The sequence below is a fragment of the Rattus norvegicus genome, chromosome 8, assembly GCF_021556685.1.
Source record: "Rattus norvegicus strain SHRSP/BbbUtx chromosome 8, alternate assembly SHRSP_T2T, whole genome shotgun sequence".
NCBI classification, from domain to species: Eukaryota; Metazoa; Chordata; class Mammalia; order Rodentia; family Muridae; genus Rattus; species Rattus norvegicus.
Window position 1 is genome coordinate 45448797 of NC_141541.1, and position 17970 is coordinate 45466766.

At 40.1% G+C, this 17970-nt stretch overlaps 1 protein-coding gene across 2 annotated transcripts in view; it reads right to left on the reverse strand.

Moving 5' to 3' along the window:
* Positions 1 to 13953: 13953 nt before the first annotated feature.
* LOC134480022 (disks large homolog 5-like) overlaps positions 13954 to 17970 on the reverse strand; it is a 34435-nt gene continuing 30418 nt past the window's right edge. Inside the window, exons 2-5 of one of the 2 annotated variants that reach the window (XM_087564059.1) lie at positions 17366 to 17534; positions 16007 to 16156; positions 15186 to 15372; positions 13954 to 14238 (exon numbers count right to left, since the gene is read on the reverse strand). In XM_087564059.1, the coding sequence (XP_087420185.1) occupies positions 14224 to 14238; positions 15186 to 15372; positions 16007 to 16156; positions 17366 to 17534 (521 nt within the window). In that variant the 3' untranslated portion in view covers positions 13954 to 14223. The remainder of the gene's footprint in view (positions 14239 to 15185; positions 15373 to 16006; positions 16157 to 17365; positions 17535 to 17970) is intronic. The other variant, XM_087564058.1, reaches the window with a different exon arrangement.

The window sequence follows — 17970 nt, forward strand, 5'->3', positions numbered from 1 at the left end:
ACTACAACACTGGTGACATCACAGAGGATGCCAAGAACTCTCTAGGACACAATAGAATGTTCAAGAAGGGTCAGCTGATGTCATGGTGAACAGACTTTGCCTCTCTGCTAATAATCTCCCTGTATAGTGCATAAGCTGAGGTGCCCTTTCCAGGATACCTTCCCAGGGCATAGCCCCTGAGTATCTCCTGCTTCCAAGGCCAAATTTTCCTCAAGGCTTGATTATAAAAACCTTATTAATTCCTATGCATTTTAATGAATGTTTCCCTCCAAATCCTGCCCAAAAATGTCTCATCTTAAGTCAAATTATCCTTATTCATCAATATTAGCCATTAAAAATTCCTGAGAAATAATACCAGTTTGAATATGCAGTCAAAAGTTTCTCCTGTGTCCTTATGTACATGTGCTTGAAATCACATCAAGAAATAGACTGCAAGATAGGTTGCAACATGGGTGTGTGTTATGGGAACTCTCATGAAGCCTTGTACTTAGCATTCGACAGTTGCCCCAAAATCCCTTAGGAGAAAGAGTTGAAATCATTATGGTGCTAGGAACAGTGTGGAGTCCAATTGACAGAGGAAAATGAAATGCTGGAGCCACCAATGAAGGCACCCGCATGGTGCTTGTGGGGTTCTCCTCTTTGTACCAACGTCACCAAAGGAGCATTGCTCACAGGCCTATGTAAGCTCTATCATGAGATTCTGTCTGACAGTTTGTATCTTGGGCCTCTCACTGAGCACGTGCTATCTTCTCTATATTTAACCCCAGTCTTCTAGTTTGGAGACCCAACGGGTGATTATCTCTTTAGAAGTACGCACTGTTTTGGTCCATATCTCTTCCCTACCATGTCTATTCTGAATCTCCAGCTTCAGCTTGCCTCACCCTATGTTCCTCTGTATGTCTGGAGTTCTGCACACATACTTTCTGCTGCAGCTCTGGGCCATCAGATCTTTATTTCGTTCAATCGAAATCAGGTGAGACAACAGCTGATAGATCTCTTACCTTAGGTTGAGCTGGTAAGAAGGTCAAACATCTACAAAAAAGCAAACCTCATGCTGGGCCATAGAAATGACAAGAAAAAGTTCTGCCAGCTCTTAGCTCTCTGCCAGTAAAGAACTAAAAATTGAAAGCTGACACACCTTAGTACAGAGGGAGGTCACCTCATCATTACCCATGTTACACCAAAAAATACCTTTATCTTTAACACTGATCAGCTAGATAAAATCAGAAAATTTATGGGATGCATCAGATAAGAATGACTGTCACAATATTCAGTCCATTTGTATTTGGCAAAATTGGAGAAGGTACGTCACGAACTAAATTATATTAGTGTAAAATTTTGTACCGGAATCATTTTCTCTCACTTTTTAAGCTTTTCTATTCTCTATTTATCATAGTTTGCACTTATTAGCCATAATAACTCTCCTGAAATGAAAAGTAATTTTGTTTATTTTAAATAATTTAAGGGTCTATGTCCTTCATCTTTATAATTTTACACCTCTTTGTGGACATATTGCCATTTTTTTCTTTTTCTTTTTTCAACTTCCACAAGTAGATTATTTTTCTCTGATATGGAGAAGGATGCAAGGGTGGACTTCAGATATGAGGTGATGGTGGATATCAATGGAGTTGAACTGCATGATGTGAAATTCACAGAACAAAAAAGGAGTTTAAAAAATTAAAATGAGCACATTGGGGATGAAGAAGTGAATGCTTATTATGAAGAGGTTTGGCAGTGGACTCGGGATTTGTGGCGTGGGCTGGGTGTGGGTGGGGTTCTCGATTAGTCAGAATGTTATCTATTCTGGTCCTCCAAGGAAACTCCTCCCTCTTCTCTCGTCCCTCCTCTGCCTCCAGCTCCACCTCTAACTTCCATAACTGCCTCCTACTACAGCAGCAGCTTCTGGGCATCTGCCTTTCTCCTCACACTTGTATGTGCTCCGGGGTGATACAAGCTTTGAAAAGTCCCGGGCTGCAGTCAGGCCATGCACACTCTGTTGTCATCCCCGTCAGGGCTCAGGATTTATGGTGCCAGAGCGGTTGTGGCGGGCATTTTGATGCTGCAGTGGGTTGTCTGTGGAGCCACTCATTCTGGACCTCCCATGTCCCCCCTGGTCTTGTTCAGGTTCCTAGTTGTCACAGTCCTGTGTGATGGTGAACAAATTTTCTTTTCTGAGTCTCACAACAAGAAAATTTAAGAGTAAATTATCTAGTCTTCAACTCCATCTGAGATCAGAGAAGGAGAAATGTTGCCTGAAGAAACAGGAAATTCAGAGCAAATAGCTTCCAATTCTAAAGAAATGACAGAAATTGCTGGCTACCGTGTCAGACAGTCAGCAAATATTCTTGTGTCATTGTGGTATACCCTGTCAATAGAATAGGCCAGGGGCTCTGACAACCATCCTTTGAAGTAGGTCCTTTGATGGACTATCTTCTTTTTCCCTCCTAAGCCTGGGACAATAGACTTCCCATGATCCCCTTCTCCACAGTCTGGACAGCTTTCTGGCAGCAGTGGAGGTAAGTGTGTGGTATTTCACTCGATGGCCACTTTGCCACATTTGAAGGACACTCCAGTTAGGGTTCTTTAGTGCCCATCATTTTCTTCAGAATAGATTGGGGACACTGAAAGAGATGAGGTCTCTCCCACTGTGAAAAGCCTTTAACTATTAGGACATCTGAAATGGGAGATTCTTCAGATCTCTACAGGATTTGAGAATCACCTTTTGAAGTAAAGTCTATCTCAGTGGAAAAAAGTGGCTTTTTTCCAAGGGATTTACTTTCTGTTTAACTTTGAAATCATACAAGAAGATTCATAAAGCTGCACTAACTAAACTGTACCTGATTTCCCCAGAAGACTGAATATTTATAGTTGGACAGTACTAGCTTGCATTCCTTAATTATCCATGGCAGTGTACAGTGGTAATTTTATACAATAAGAATTTATACCAAAGTGTGAATAAGCTTCATATACTTATATCTTAAACAAGAGTTTAATTATTTATGCAAGTACAATTTTAAATTCTATCATCATTCAAAATCCATGCCATCCTAAAATATTTGAGACTTGAAGTTGCTTTCTAGTATAAAAAGAGATTGAATAATCTATGCTTTTTATTATTTTAGCCCCTTTCTCCTGCTTCCAAAACCATAGATAGCAGAGAAAAAGGTTTGAGGACAGAACGAGCAAGTAAGAAAGATATCCCTGATTCTAATCTCCTTTACTGTTTCCTCACTGACCATGACCAGTAAAAATTGCAACCAACCCCCTGAATGACAATGAACATCTATAACCCACTGCTGACAAATAAGCAGCCACCCATCCTTCCTTTGAGAGTTTGGGTGTCATGTCCATTAAAGTTGTATCCATATGTTTGTGGGGTGACAACAAGTTTGGGGACCTTACAATAATTGGGATATTTTCCAAATCCTGTGAGATCTTGCACTTTCAAATGCTTCCAGGTACTGAATGTGGAGGGATTAACTGAAGTCCTGGCTACATTAACAATTGAAAATATGAACACACATTCACACATTTTGAGGAAGGTCACACATTATCTACCTTTGAATTTGCACAACACTATTGGTCCGTTACTTTTTTATTTAGATTCAGGTATCTTGTTAGTATACAGGCCGAAAGGATATAGATTGTTTGCCAAAATATTGCTAATTGCCTCTAAGCCAGTCACCAATAGAATTCCTCCATCCTTTCAAGTCTCATCAGAGAGGCTCTATTTTGCACACTACTCACAATACTTATGTCACCCATGTGGCAAACTAATAGGGAGTGTTATGATCTGCTTAAATATTTCAAAATTCTCCCTATCCAAAGTCTTACACCGTCCTCCAAAAAAAAAAAAAAAGAGAGAGAGAGAGAGATTCCTCACAAGAACAAGTCTACTAGTGCTGGTACCAGTTTACATATCAGTCACATTTCTGTTACTGCAAAAAAATACCTTGACCAAAAGCATCTCAAGGAATACAGTTTTTCACCTTATGGTAACCAACCCCCAACTACAAAATTATATCGTTGCTAAGTCATAAAGTTAGGTTACTACTCTTTTGAATGGTGATGTAAATATCCTGTATAAAGTATGTCTCTATGTGATTGCCCCAGGAAGTAGTTGGAACCAACGGGTTGAAAACTGCACCTTGTGTGTGGAGGTGGTGGTGGTGGTGGTGGGTTTTTTGTTTTGTTTTGTTTTGTTTTGTTTCTTAGTTTGGCCTCTTTTTCAAAACCCAGAGGCTGATAAGTACATACACCAATATCTGGGTATTTTATATAATTCCTATAGACTTTGTGTCTGTTCTCATTGGTTTCTTTTGTACTATTCCCCAAAATGAACTTGAAATTATTAAAGGTGATGCGTTCTGCAGTGATGTACTGTATACTATGTAGTAGTATTTGACTGCCCTGCTCATTTGTGCTTTCATTGGTTGAGATCTTTTTTTCATTCTCTGAAGCCCTTAATCAGAATTAGGACGGGATGGATTTAAGCATGTAGATGATTCTGGTAGGATTTGATATAACAATATTAATCCTACTGATGCATGAAAATGAGAAGTGTTTTCATTTTCTGGTTTGTTCAATTTTTTGTTATTTTTTTTAATATTTTCATTGTAACATGTCTTCACTTTCTTAGATTTATTACAAGATTCTTAAAGCTATTCTGAATGTGTTTGTTTTCTTGGTATGTTTGTTGATATTTATTGTTGGTATACATGAATTTTATTGATTTTAATGTGATTTCAGTGAGTGGGTCCATGGTCTATAAGAATTTTCTAGTGGAACCGTAGTGTTCTTTACATATGGATCATATCACCTGCAAATGAGAATACTCTGACTGCTTCCCGTCATATGGATATGCCTTTACATATTTCTGTTTTCATATTGTTTGGAGAAGACTTCACATACTACTTGGATTAGATGAAAAGATTGAACATCTGTGACATATTCCTTATCTTAGGGAAATGCATTAAGATTTTCTCCAGTTAGGATGCTGTTGGCCTTGTATATTGTCTTTATAATGTTAAGGTATATCTTCTCCATATCCCAGATTCTCCAGGACTATTTCGTGTATCACTGTGAGAATTGGCCAAAGAAATTGTCTGCCTCTAGTGCAATGATCATGTGTTTCCTGTTCTTGATTTCATGTTGAGTATTGTTTATTCATTTGTATTTGTTGAAACATTCTTGCTCTCTGGAGGGAAGCCAACTTGATCATGCTACCATGTCTGAATTTTATTTGCCAGGATCTTATTGAGAAATTTTTCACTTAAGTGTTCCTTCCAATCTCTGTTTTCTAGGCTTCGAAGAGACACCATGAGCAAGGGAACTTTTCGAAGAAAGAGTTTATTGGGGCTTATTGTTTCAAGGATCATGAGTCTGTGATCAGTATGTGGGGGTACATGGCAGCAGGTAGGCCACCATGTTTCTAGAGAACTAGCTGAGATCTTACATCTTATCTGCAAGTTGGACACAGAGAAAGTGAGAGTTAAGTATAAATGGTATGGAATTTGGGAACCTCAAAGCCCAATCCCATAAAATCTTACAAAAAAAAAACCAAACTTATCTTCTACTTCTTCCCGCACATTTCCTCTAATCAGCAACAAACATTCATACATGTGAGTTTATGGGAGCCACTATCATTCAAAAGACCACATTTTACTCCCAATTGTCCATAGGATCTTAAACATATCGTAATGAAAAATGCACTTAGCTCGCTTTCCAAAAGCCCTAAAGTCTTTCACAGTCCACACAGTTTATCCAAAGAGCTTCATAAAACTGTAGGCAGTCCCTTAATTATTCCCTCTATGAAATCAAATGGCCAATTACACACATCCAATGTGTAATGCCAAATCATATATGTTATCATTGCAAAGGGAAGTTGGGAATGTGGCAAGCCAATTCAAGGCATAATCCCAATAGCGCACACTCCATATTCTCTACCTCTGACAGAAGACGAAGAGATTATATGGGTTCACTCCTTTGACTTTGGTGATTGTAACATAATTCATAAACTTTTATTGTATCATATAGATCTGTGGATGGTGGTTGTGTTTTCAATGTCACTCATTTCTAGGAAGTTTAATATTTCCTTATTTTTTTCTCACCTGATCCTTCAGTAGTGTATTGTATATGTTACTTACTTTCCATGAGTATTTGTATTTTCTGTACTTTTAATTGTGTGATACCAGTTTGATTCCTTTGGGCTCAGATAGAATGCACATCATTCCTTCAACTTTCTTATATTTTCTGAGGCTTATTTTTTTCCTAATCTGTGGTCAATTTTGGAGTAATGTCCACAGGCTGATAGAAAATATATGTATAGTTCACTGTAGTTTGTTAGTTCCATTTGCCTGATCATGTCACTTAATTCTGCTTCTCCTATTTTGTTTATTTGCATATGATCTCTTAAGTTGTCAGAATGGAGAAGTAAAACAAATCACAACCACTATTATAACTAATCTGTAGTTTCACTATTATAACTAACTGTAGCTATCTGATAACATATATTTTTAAATTTGGGAAGCCTTTGTTAATATGTATATATTTAGAATTGTAGTATGTTTTAGTAATTGCAAAGTATGAAGTGAAGATCCTTATGTCTTCTGGACAGGATGAGTTTGAAATCTATTCTGTCAACTAGATAGAGAAACTGCATAGGATTGCTAAAGGGACATGGTTCTTTGTTCTGTTTCCCTAGTATACCCTCTATATCTCTCATGATGGCAATCCTGTTTCAGGCGAAATATAAGATTGTTTACTAGGGAATTGAGGTTATTGATATGTAAATATTATTTAAACTTCTGTGTTAACTATTGTCATTTTGTTAATTTTTAAGATTTTGTAGGCTACTTTTGATTGAATGTCCTATGGTGTAAATTTTTTTACTGTGTCCTCTGGTATTTTATCCTTCCCTGCAAATAAAGTATTCCTATTAGGATCCTCTATAGAGCTGGCTACTGGTTATACATAGTTTTAATTTATTTATAATATCACATAATCAGCACAGTATCTGGGTAGCTGCATGTTTTGCATGGAATTATGTCTAATTTCCAAATAATGACTCTGAACTCTTTCTTACAATGCAGCATCTTGGCTGCTCTTTGTGCCACTTGGACAGCCCTCAGGACCAGGCTTTCCTCTGTCTTAACTCATGGCTGCTGTCCTCCTTCCTCCCTCCTCACCATCACATCCATACTTCCTTTCTTCTTTGGCAGCTTCTTCTTCCTTCTTCCCTCCAAGTGATCCTCTCTAGCAAAGCCCTCAAAAACTCACCTCCACCATCTCTCTGCTGTGTTTCTTTATAATCACAATTAACTGGGAGCAGAGTCACTTTTTTGGGAGGTTTAACCAGTCTTAACATTCTACCAATTAGCTTTAAAATACAAGGAGAATTAGGTCAGTCCCCTACAGGGTTTTCTTTTCTTTTCTTTTTTTTTTTTTTTTTGGTTGGTTTAATTTTTCCTTTACCTTTTTACTTTTTATTTGATTTTTGGCTATCCCTTATTAATTGTTTATTTTATTTATTTACATTTCCAATGTTGTTCCTCTCTCCAAAATCCCCTAATGAAGCCTATCATCACATTTCTGCTCAGCTTTCCCTATATAACAGTGCTCCCCAACTCACACATATCCATTCCCACCTCACACCTCTAGGATCTCCATTTGGTGGGGCAACAGGCCTAGCATAGTCAAGGTCCTACAACCACATTGATACAAAATAAATCAATCCTCTCATACACAGTACCTAGGACAATAGACCCATACTTGTATACATGTTGGCTGGCAGTTAAATCCCTAGGAGCTGTGGGTTTGGTCACAGAGGGTCTGGTTAGATATTAAAGACCAATGATTGCTGCTTTCTCTTCTTTTTCTGGTATAGAGGAAATTATGTTTGTGTGCGTCTCTTTCTTGAAATTATTGTGAGATGATTAATTTCTTGGATTTTCTTGGGTAAAATTTAGTTCGTTGTCTTGTAGTTTAACTCCTATTATCCTATGTTGTGCTTTCTTAGAGAAAAATATTGATTAAATTTGGTTTTGTCATGTAATATCTTGGTTTCTTCATTTATGGTGATTGTGAATTACACAGTGTATAGGAGCTTGGGTCTGCATTACATCTGCCCAAGATTTTCTGGCTATTAGAGTCTCTATTGAGAACTCTGGTGTAATTCAAATAGGTCTGAATTCATTTGGTACTGGATATTTGTACTACCCCCTTTAATGTTCTTTCTTGGATCTGTGAATTTAGTGTTTTAATTTTTATGTGAAGGGAGGAATTTTTCTGGTACAATTAATTTGGCGTTCTGTAGGCTTTTTGTATTTTTTTGGCCATTGTAATTCGCTCCTATATCTATTATCCTTAGGTTTGGCCTTAAATTGTGTCCTGAAATTCATGGATATTTTGGATTCAATACACCATACATTTTCATCTGAGATGGATTCTTTTGCTTTGTGTGGTGACCTCCTTGACCCCAATTCTTCCATTTATTATCCCGCTGGATAATGAGACATGGTCAGGAATGATGACCTCTTACCATAAACTATATGAAAATAGGGAGGTGAATTAGTGTGTCAAGTATCAGTAGTCTCCTGGATAGGTTTCCTTCCTGGTTGGCCATATACAACAGTTTCAAAAGCCCATGATTTGTGTTCCCTGGGATTCCTACGATGATGCAATCAGACATAACAGAGAAAGACCAGAATACACATGAGGGAACTTGATTTATATAATAGAGACAACATTTGAAAGTTAGGTTACAAAATATCTGATCACACTGTGATCTCAAAGAATGTATTATTTAATGAAAAACTATTTTGTGTTATAGCATCGCCAGGGCACAGACATTTATGCAAGAGCGATTAGTTTCCTGTAAACATGGACTTTATTACTGTATGGCTCACCTATCACACACCTTTCTTGCAAAGGTAAAAAGTGCACTTAGGTCCAGAGCAGATCAAGGCAGGACTTGAAAGGAAATGAAGGTAGCTAAGGCAATGGAAAGTCTTTGAGTTGAAGGATTTTTAGGAAAGTGTTCAGAGGGAACAAGAATACCCTTCTTCTGGGAGGTCAGTGAATTAGGAAGGACAGTTGGGAGCTTTACTTGACGTCAGCATCTGAGTCCAGGAACTTCATTGGTAAAATTAATGTCTGGAATTTTGTGTTCTAAAACACCACATTGGCTCTGCAGCGTTTGGCAAGGTCCATGGACAGAGAGATCACACCAGCTGGGAACAATCTGACAAGAAATCAGGTTTCCTTTAGTCACCTGAGAGGTCCTCAAGGAGAGAGGAATGGATGGGTAGCACTTTAATAGAAGGCTTTATGATCTCATTTAGTGCTACTCTAGATGTCTTCAGTATAGATGCAGAAAAAGAAAAGCTAAATGACATCACAGGAATTAGCTCAATTCTGAACATGATTATTTCACATTGGCAGTTTTTACTTGATTCGTCTTTTTAAATTTAAACAAGTGCATAGGGTGTAAATTCGAGGTAGCATTACAGTCACAGTACATTTATGCCATCTTTAAGGTGCCCAGCATTGAACCCCACGTGGCTGAAGATTCTACTTTTAAATGCATCACCAGAGAAAATTTCCAATTAACCATGCCAGGGAGGCCCTGATCAGTGTGTATGCTCTGTCCATCTCCACAACAACCCAATTCAGCAGAAACACCTCCATTTTTCAGGTGAAGAAACCACAGCTCAGAGCCAATGGTCATCAGATCCCTCAGTCTCACTGGCTGTCAGTTAGACCCACATCCTTCTCTGTGAAGGGAAGCATTGGGCCTGATGTGGGCAGTGCAAGCTGACTCTCCTGAGAAGATCAATGCTATTCTTGAACCTGGGAGAACTGAAGACAAGATGAGCACACAGACTCCTGGGATAGATTCTGCCTCTGGGTCCTAGGATGGGACACAGTATCCCTTGCCATGTGCCTCTCCTCATCTGAGGAGTCTGTTCCCATGTGTCAGCTTCTATGGCAGTGGGTCTCAACACTCCTAGTGCTGCAACTCTGTAATACAGCTCTTCATGCTGTGGTGACCCCAACCATAAAATTGTTTCATTGCTACTTCATAATAAATATTGCTGTTCTTATACGTCATAATATGCAATGTATCTATTATCAAGGTATCTGATATGCAATCTATGTGAGAGGTTGTGCCTCACAGGTTGATAAACATTGCTTTATACAATTTATTTTTAAAAGAAAGGCCTTCATATAAGGAGGACCTGAGGCAGTCCTAAGTGCAGAGACACCGTGAAGTAGTGACAAGTTTTAGCAGGCTCAAGGCTGCTTGCATTATCGACATCAGAGCTTTCTGGCTAAAGGCACAATGTGAAATCACGGTCCCCATTACTTTTCTTACCTCAATTTTCTCCGTTACGTCTGTCTGCTTGGACATGTTTGTCCAGGAAGCTAGTCCCTGTAGTCTCTGATAAAGGCAGAATGCTAAAGACAGGAATGGTTTCCCTCTTTCAGCCCACAGTCACTTGTATAGAAATAAGTTCAAATCCCCCGTGGGTAAATGTGTGTCTCTCACATAGTGGATGAAAATTGAAATATCACCTGTTTGAGTTGACAAAAACCAACTCCCACTTCAGATTTAGAGCTGACCAACAATTACTTCCAGGAGAATGAAGAAGCTGGCCAGGCCTGGATACTCAGATCCCCTCCCTGCTGGGATAATCCCACCTACAGTAGACTTCAGCTTCACCTAGCAGGTGTTACAGAAAAGTCTGTCCTTAAGATCCCGAAATCCACAATATGCACAAACCCTATATTTGTTAGGTGGCCGATTTGGGGGATTTCTCCAGGTTATAATAATTCTGCCCTCTTCCCTCCCCTTGGACGCACTCTGTTCTCTCTTGTCTGTTGGTCCTAGAAGGACCTGGGTCAACTCATGGGCTTCTAGGGGAGGAAGTTTTGTTGTAGGAGTGAACATGGATCAAGAATGCAACCCCATTCTGACTGGGCAACTAAGCTCCAGAAAATTTCCCCAGGCAAAGACTTGGGTCCTGTGATAGACTACACTGTTTAACAGGGAGATCTGGTTGCTTTCTCCAGGAAGAAGCACTTGGGGGTTGAGTATCACTTCTCAACCTTCTGTTTTAAGTCACTTCTCAGAAGAGACACTTTGTTCTAACTCCTCCATGGGACCTACCCTTCAGTGTGGCTGGAGGATCCTATGGTGTTAGAGCTCTGAGCTGGGAGTAGGAGCACTCAGACTGACTTGGAGAAGCCTATTTTCAAGTTTATCTAGATGTGAGGAACAGGTGCTTTTAAAGAAGCATGTGAAAGTTTTTCCTGCAGGAAAGCCCACTCTCCAGGCAAAGTCAGGGAGGACAGGGAAAAGCGAGTTCATTTGCTGCCATCACAACCTACCAGACTTTCTATGGGGTGAAGTATTCCCTCACCTTGGTAACAAGAGCATGTAATAAATGAAGTTTTGCCACTCTCTGTAGTGGAGCCGATGTCAAAATCTCACTGAGAATCATGCATAGCCTGGATTTAGGCTGTATTAATGTAGGCAACAATTTCAGTGTTATCTGCAAGGTACCATGGGAGAGTAGTAACCCAAGTCTGCATGTACCTTGACAGTTTTCACTGTAGCCTTCTAATTCATTTTATAAAATTTTATAGTGAGTTCATGGAAGAACAGGCTCAAACATAGACATGAACAATCACAGACACCCACATACACACACACACACACACACACACACACACACACGCCCATACTTTACTGACATGGTGCATAATTTTTGCACACCACAAATATGGTGAGCATTAATGAAAATACCACTTATTATTAAATCAATGGAGGAAGCTGTGGTGAAGCTGGGGCTTAGAGTTACTTAAAAGGTCGGTCCTATGAAGGCTCTTCTTTTGCTGGAGGCTAAACTTCAATGCAATTGGGGTTCCCTATTTTCTTTTTGCATAGCACATAGGACTAGGGTGGAAACCAGGGTTTTCAGCATGTTTGTCAAGTACTGTAACATTGAATTAAATCCTTAGGCTGGAACAGTATTGGTGTTACACAAAATTACAGGGCAAGCTGGATGAAGACACCGAGCTGACAGTGTGGACATCTTAAGATTTGTACTGGACAGTGACAGACTTTTCTGAAGACTGGAAATGTTTACAATGTCAGAGAGAATGGAAGGCCCCTCAGATTACAATTTACTCTAAGAACAGTTTATTCAAGTAAGGGATAACTTGAACTATTGTCTCCTGTCACAGATGTCAGTAGAAATTATGCAAGGTATTGTATGCCAGTGGTAGCATTTGCAAGACAAAGCACACCTTGTCTTGAAGGCTAATAAATTAGGAATATGTATAGCAAGATGCAAGCTCTTCCAGGTCCTTTCATAGTAACTGAGAACCTCAAATACAGTGGCAATGTGAAAGTGTGGTGGATATCTAGTTACCACTAGCTTCTGTTTTGATACAGACGACCCTTTCTGTGGCATGGTCAGCTTCTAATGAATGACTAGAGGACCTATGCTTGAGAATAAACAAACAATACATTGCTTCTCTAGATGCTGAGCTCTTAAAAGCCTTGGTGTCACAGCAACTGTTTGTGGACATTCTGGATCATTCCTTCTGAACTTTAACTTTCTGAGTAACTCAGACTCTGAGTAAGTCAGTTCAATTCCATAAATTGGAAATCAGTCACCTGGAAAAAAATGCTTTTACAACAGGAACCCAGATTTGCCATGGAAAAAGGGCAGCTTGAACTGGCCCACCTAGGTTCTGGGTTTGCACAGGCTTGCTATCCAAAGGAAATATGTGTTCCCAGCTGTAGGCTGCATTCACTATGGTTTCTCTTCAGGTTCCGTCCTAAACTGCTTAGATTAAGATAGTTTTCGTAATATCTATCAAAATAATTCATTATGTGCAGCAGGCCTACAGGAAGATAGTTTCCATTCTGTATTTTATAAATGTGCATAGTAGATATGGTCATCATTGATACTAGGTGAAGGATCTGCTCTAATATGGAAACTAAGTGATGCTGGAGGAACATCCTGAATCCTCAATGAGCAGTGGGGCCACCTGAGCCCTCTATGGATGCCTGGTAGCCTAACACATTGAGCCTGCACAGCTCAGTAAGAATACACATTTCCTGAGATCTCTCTGTTTAATTTGAGGTACCCTGTCTACCTAAGGGAGCACATGCCCTGGAAAGACAAAAGCCACCTGCAGGATCTGTGGTGATGCCTCACAGGTTAGAACCTGCAGGATATGTGGTGATGACTCACAGGTTAGAACCTCTGCTGCTCTCTCAGAAGAAGCACATGGTTCCCAACAATCATCTACAACAGGGAATGTGATTCCTTCTGTTGGACTATGAGGGAAATTCACCCAGGACAGGCCACAGACATACAGTAGAGAAAAAGACCCATTGACATAAATGATCATTCTACACCTAATCTGCAACAATAACAACACAGCATATGTATGGTCTAGTACAACAGCATTTATCAAAACCTTTTTCTCAACATGACTTTGGAGGTCATTATCTGTGGGGGTATATTGACAGTGTATTGCAAGAAAGACTGAAGTATATGGTTCTCCATTAGGATTACTTCCATATACCTTTGGAAATGTCAATTTTTCTACACCTCTACAAATAAGAGTGTATATTAGTCAAAGGTGCTACACAGGATCAATAATGAACGTGTGTTGTAGACTGTTTTATTAAGATTAGCAGAAAACATGACCGCATGGATAAAGTATGGCAGTGATCACATCATAAAATGTGCATCCAAGAAAAGAACACATTATCCACACAAAACACACTATCACTCTAGGTAACCATTGGTGGCTTTGAATTTACTATTAACCCAGGAACTCTGGACCATGCAGAATCCATCGTTAGCTGTCAGTTCTAAGAGCACAAGAGGGGACAGGACACTTGAATAAGCAAGATGGTCTCAAGAGTCAAGAGTTACAAATCAAGTTTTATTCATAAGGAATACAATTTAAAACAAAAATGATTAAAATGAATATTAATATAAATATCTAAAAGTATTTTCAGATGTGAAAAATATTAACAAGAACATATAACTATGAAATAACAAAACAAAAACTTCATTTAAGATCATAACAAAAATATTTCTAAACAGCATATTCTTAGTGAACATTTAGAAGCACAGTTATATTGCTGTTTCTCCTCTAGCAGGCAAAATGGCAATGCAGTTCCCAAGTAGTCTCTCAAGTGGTGTTATCCTAAACAGAAAGAGAATAAGATATCAATCAGTCAGACTGGCTTAGTGAAAGATAAATTTAGTGTTTCTTAGCAAAAAATGAATTAAACTATGAGGGAGAGTATTCATCCAAAAAAGGTTGGTATTATTCAGGATGGCGGTCAGCAGGGGAATCCTGAGAAAGCAACCTATTCTTCAGGAGGCTCTCTTCCTGCTGTGTGTCCCATTCCAGCTCTTTTGCAATTTCTGAGACCAGGGAGAGGAAGGCAGTTATTCAGAAACTGATGTGTTGGGGACTTGCATGCCAGCTGTCAGGTTGCTGCCTTCTACCCACTCAGCTCTATTTTAGGTCACCATTGATGTGTTAACTGATAACATTGCTGGTGTGTCTGTGGGCAGGGCAAAGTCTACAGCAACCATGACAGTAATGTGGGCTGCCCATCTGGGCCTCAGACTTTAACCAGTGCAAACCAAAAACAGGGCAATGGGAAGAGACCTCATTGGGTTGCAGGATGAAAGGAGAAATCAACCTGTCACCAAGATTAAAGCCAATGACAAAGAATAATTTGCCATTTGCACTCGGTTCTTATCCCTGACAGGTGCTTCCCAACTTGGAGGTCACATGACCACAGAATATCATTTATCACAGGAACAAAACTTGTTCAAAGCGCTATATCGCATCCATTCTATCACAGGGACATGCAGTAATATGATAGGTTATTCATTTGTCACCATTTCCAGACTTCAGCTTCAAAAATAGCACCAAAGCATAGTTGTTCATAAGTCAGTTCCTGAAAAGTGGTTGTCTTCCCAGAATACTCGTGCACAGACAGAGGAATGAACATTCCATTGCATGAGGTGGTTGTATTGTTGGAGTGTATATTATTAAGGTGGTAGGGAAAGCAAACATGTATCAAATTGGCAAATGGAATCAGATAATTTTAGGCTGACACAGCTGCTTGTCCCTACCAGATGTTGCTTGGTCTGGAGGTTGCTGGTTTTCTCCTGTTCGTCTTTATCTTTCTTGTTCAAATCAAACAAAAATTTCTGTAGCAGCGGTGCAGAATCAAGCTGTTCTGCTTTGCTCTCCTTTCTGAATGGGAACAAGTTCTTCTGCATACATATCTTGTCCATATGGATCCGGCTGGGCAGGTTGCTGGAAACACACACTGCATAGTTAGATCCTGCACACTCTTCCTCCCATTCCTACTCCCAAGTCCCACAAACTCGCTCTGGACCCAGATACCAGTGAAAACTTCATAGAATACATCTTGATAAACACAAGGCTGCTGCACAAATATCAAACAGCCAATACAGGGAAGACTAAATTGTTTCTGTGACCCAAGTACCACAAAGCGTTCATTTCTCTCCAAAACAACAGGGGATGTACATCTATCCATGGAAGCAAAAGGCATGGGGGCAACATTAATAAATAGTGGGCAAATACCCTCAAAGGAGGTCAGTAGAATTAAGGGAAGTTCATGTTATCATGTGGTCCACACACTGAGTTTTGTTAAACCTGGTGTGACCGCAGAGGCCCAGTTCAGCCTATTAGCCATTTGGTGAGCTGAATAAGTACTGGTCTACCTAGAGCCTTCTGAAGATGCCTAGACACTCTGGGTATGAGTAACAGTCTCCTGTGAACCTAAAAACTGAGTCCAGAAGGCCCAGGACACAGTGATGTTTAAAGAGCACAAAACATGGAGCCAGAGCTGCTAGACCTCCAATCAGAACAAAGGATGGCACCTGTGGGCAAAGCAGAGTTAATGGCCTCTCTGACCAGTGCTCACCGATAGAAGTTAATTTCCTTCTGGAGCTCCTGAAATTTCTCACAATGCTCGATGTTCCTCATCTCTAAGTTGTGCAGTAATGACATGACCTCCCTCTCCTTTATCTTCAATTTTTCATAAAATGGATTTGACCTGACATAGCGGCAGGCCCTAGGAGAGTAAAACCCAATGAATATCTGTGTTTAGGAATATATGAACTCAGGCTGGGTCTTCTAGTACCCCAGCCCTGGGAGGACAATTTCTGAGTTCTACATATTGGGAGCTTCTTCAGCTTCAGAAACTTGTTATTCTGGTCCCAGGACCCCATAAGCTCGGCATCGATATAAAGGGTTCCCAGGTTCCCTTTCTTCACTCAGAAGGGCTGGATCTGCAGTCAAGCTAGTTATGCTAACAAGGGCCTAGGCCACAGCTCTCCCACATCCAAGACCTAGAAAACTGTGATTTCAATTTTCCTGTTTTGACAACAGGAATTCTACATCCTGAATAATTAATATTGTAGAGACACACAATTCACACAATTATGGAGTTGAGACCATAAATCGCCACAAAATTATAATCTGAACAAATGGCACAAATATACAGACAAATGTGACCACATTGGCAAAGAAGTGTGTAGTTGAAAGAGAGGCTCCCAAAAAAATGCACTCACATCACCATGAAATTGTTAAACATGAATATACTCAGGAAAAAACATAGACCCCCAGATTCCAAGAGGGGGAAATATAAACATATAAAAATTGTGCATATGCATGTAGGTGTGTACACACAGAGACACAGAAACTGGGACACACACACAGGAAAAGAAAAGTAAACAGTAAGAGAATGAAAAAGGGAGCGAAATATGCAAACGGAGAACACAATCAGAATCAGAAAAAATGCATGCCACATTATTGGCTCAGAGGTAAACAAAAAAGAAGGAAAAGCCCTGTGTCTCTGGCCATCTAGTCAAACATTGAGATGAACAATTTGGGATCTGTCACCTCAGGCTACTGCAACAAGAGTCCTCACTCAGTCACCTTCCTAGCACACACCCAAACTCACAGCACCTAGAACCTTGCAAAGCTACCACCTGTCAAGGGCTTTCCAAATGCACACTGGGAACTCATGCTCCAGGAACGTTATCCCTGAATCCTCACTAAGGCCACAAGTTCAGATTTTCAGCTGGAGGCAGCAGATGAGACCATTTCCCATCTCACTCCTGACCAAGGGTCAGGTTCTGATCTCCTCTATATCAGAAATGAGGTTTAGGACGAGTATTTTGGGAGGCACAGCTTTCTAGACCCAACACCTTAATAGAATACGATGGAGGTGACATTGCAGGTCCATGAGTGACACAAGGCAGTTTGGAGCAATGCATACCTGTTGTTCCTGTATCTCTCTGTCACGTAAGTCAGGAGATCTCTTAGCTCATTTCTCTCCTCAGTAGCTGACTGCAGCTGTCTAATCAGTCTCTGCTCTTCTGTGTTCTCCGTGTTGGCCTCCTTGTTGATTACCACAGGGCTAGGGGATGCTGTCAGTCTCCCATCCTCTGTAGGTAGAAGAACACAAGTGAACATTTTTGGGGAAACTGATGAGTGTGCATAGACCATGGCAAGCCCCAAACAGGAGGAGAGCATGTGTAGAACACAGTGTCACCACAAAGAGTTTGTTGTTGCCTAAGAGACCTCCTCAGTGGAAGTCAACTCTCCCAGCCCTCTATAGAGACCAAGAGATGTCAGATGCCGGGTGTTCCCTATGCCTGCTGACCCATGCTCCATGTACCGCAGAGATGGCTTCTCCGGGATTGTTATTGAGTTAACAGGGTACAACTTTCTTTCAGGACCCTCACCACTGTACTTTCAGAAGTCAGATGATAAATTCAACCTCCAAAAGATTTGAGTGATTTGAGATACTCAGATGTCCTGCACTGATACTCTAGGCCACACCATTTGGAATTTAAAAGCATTGTGGGGGATCTCATGGTC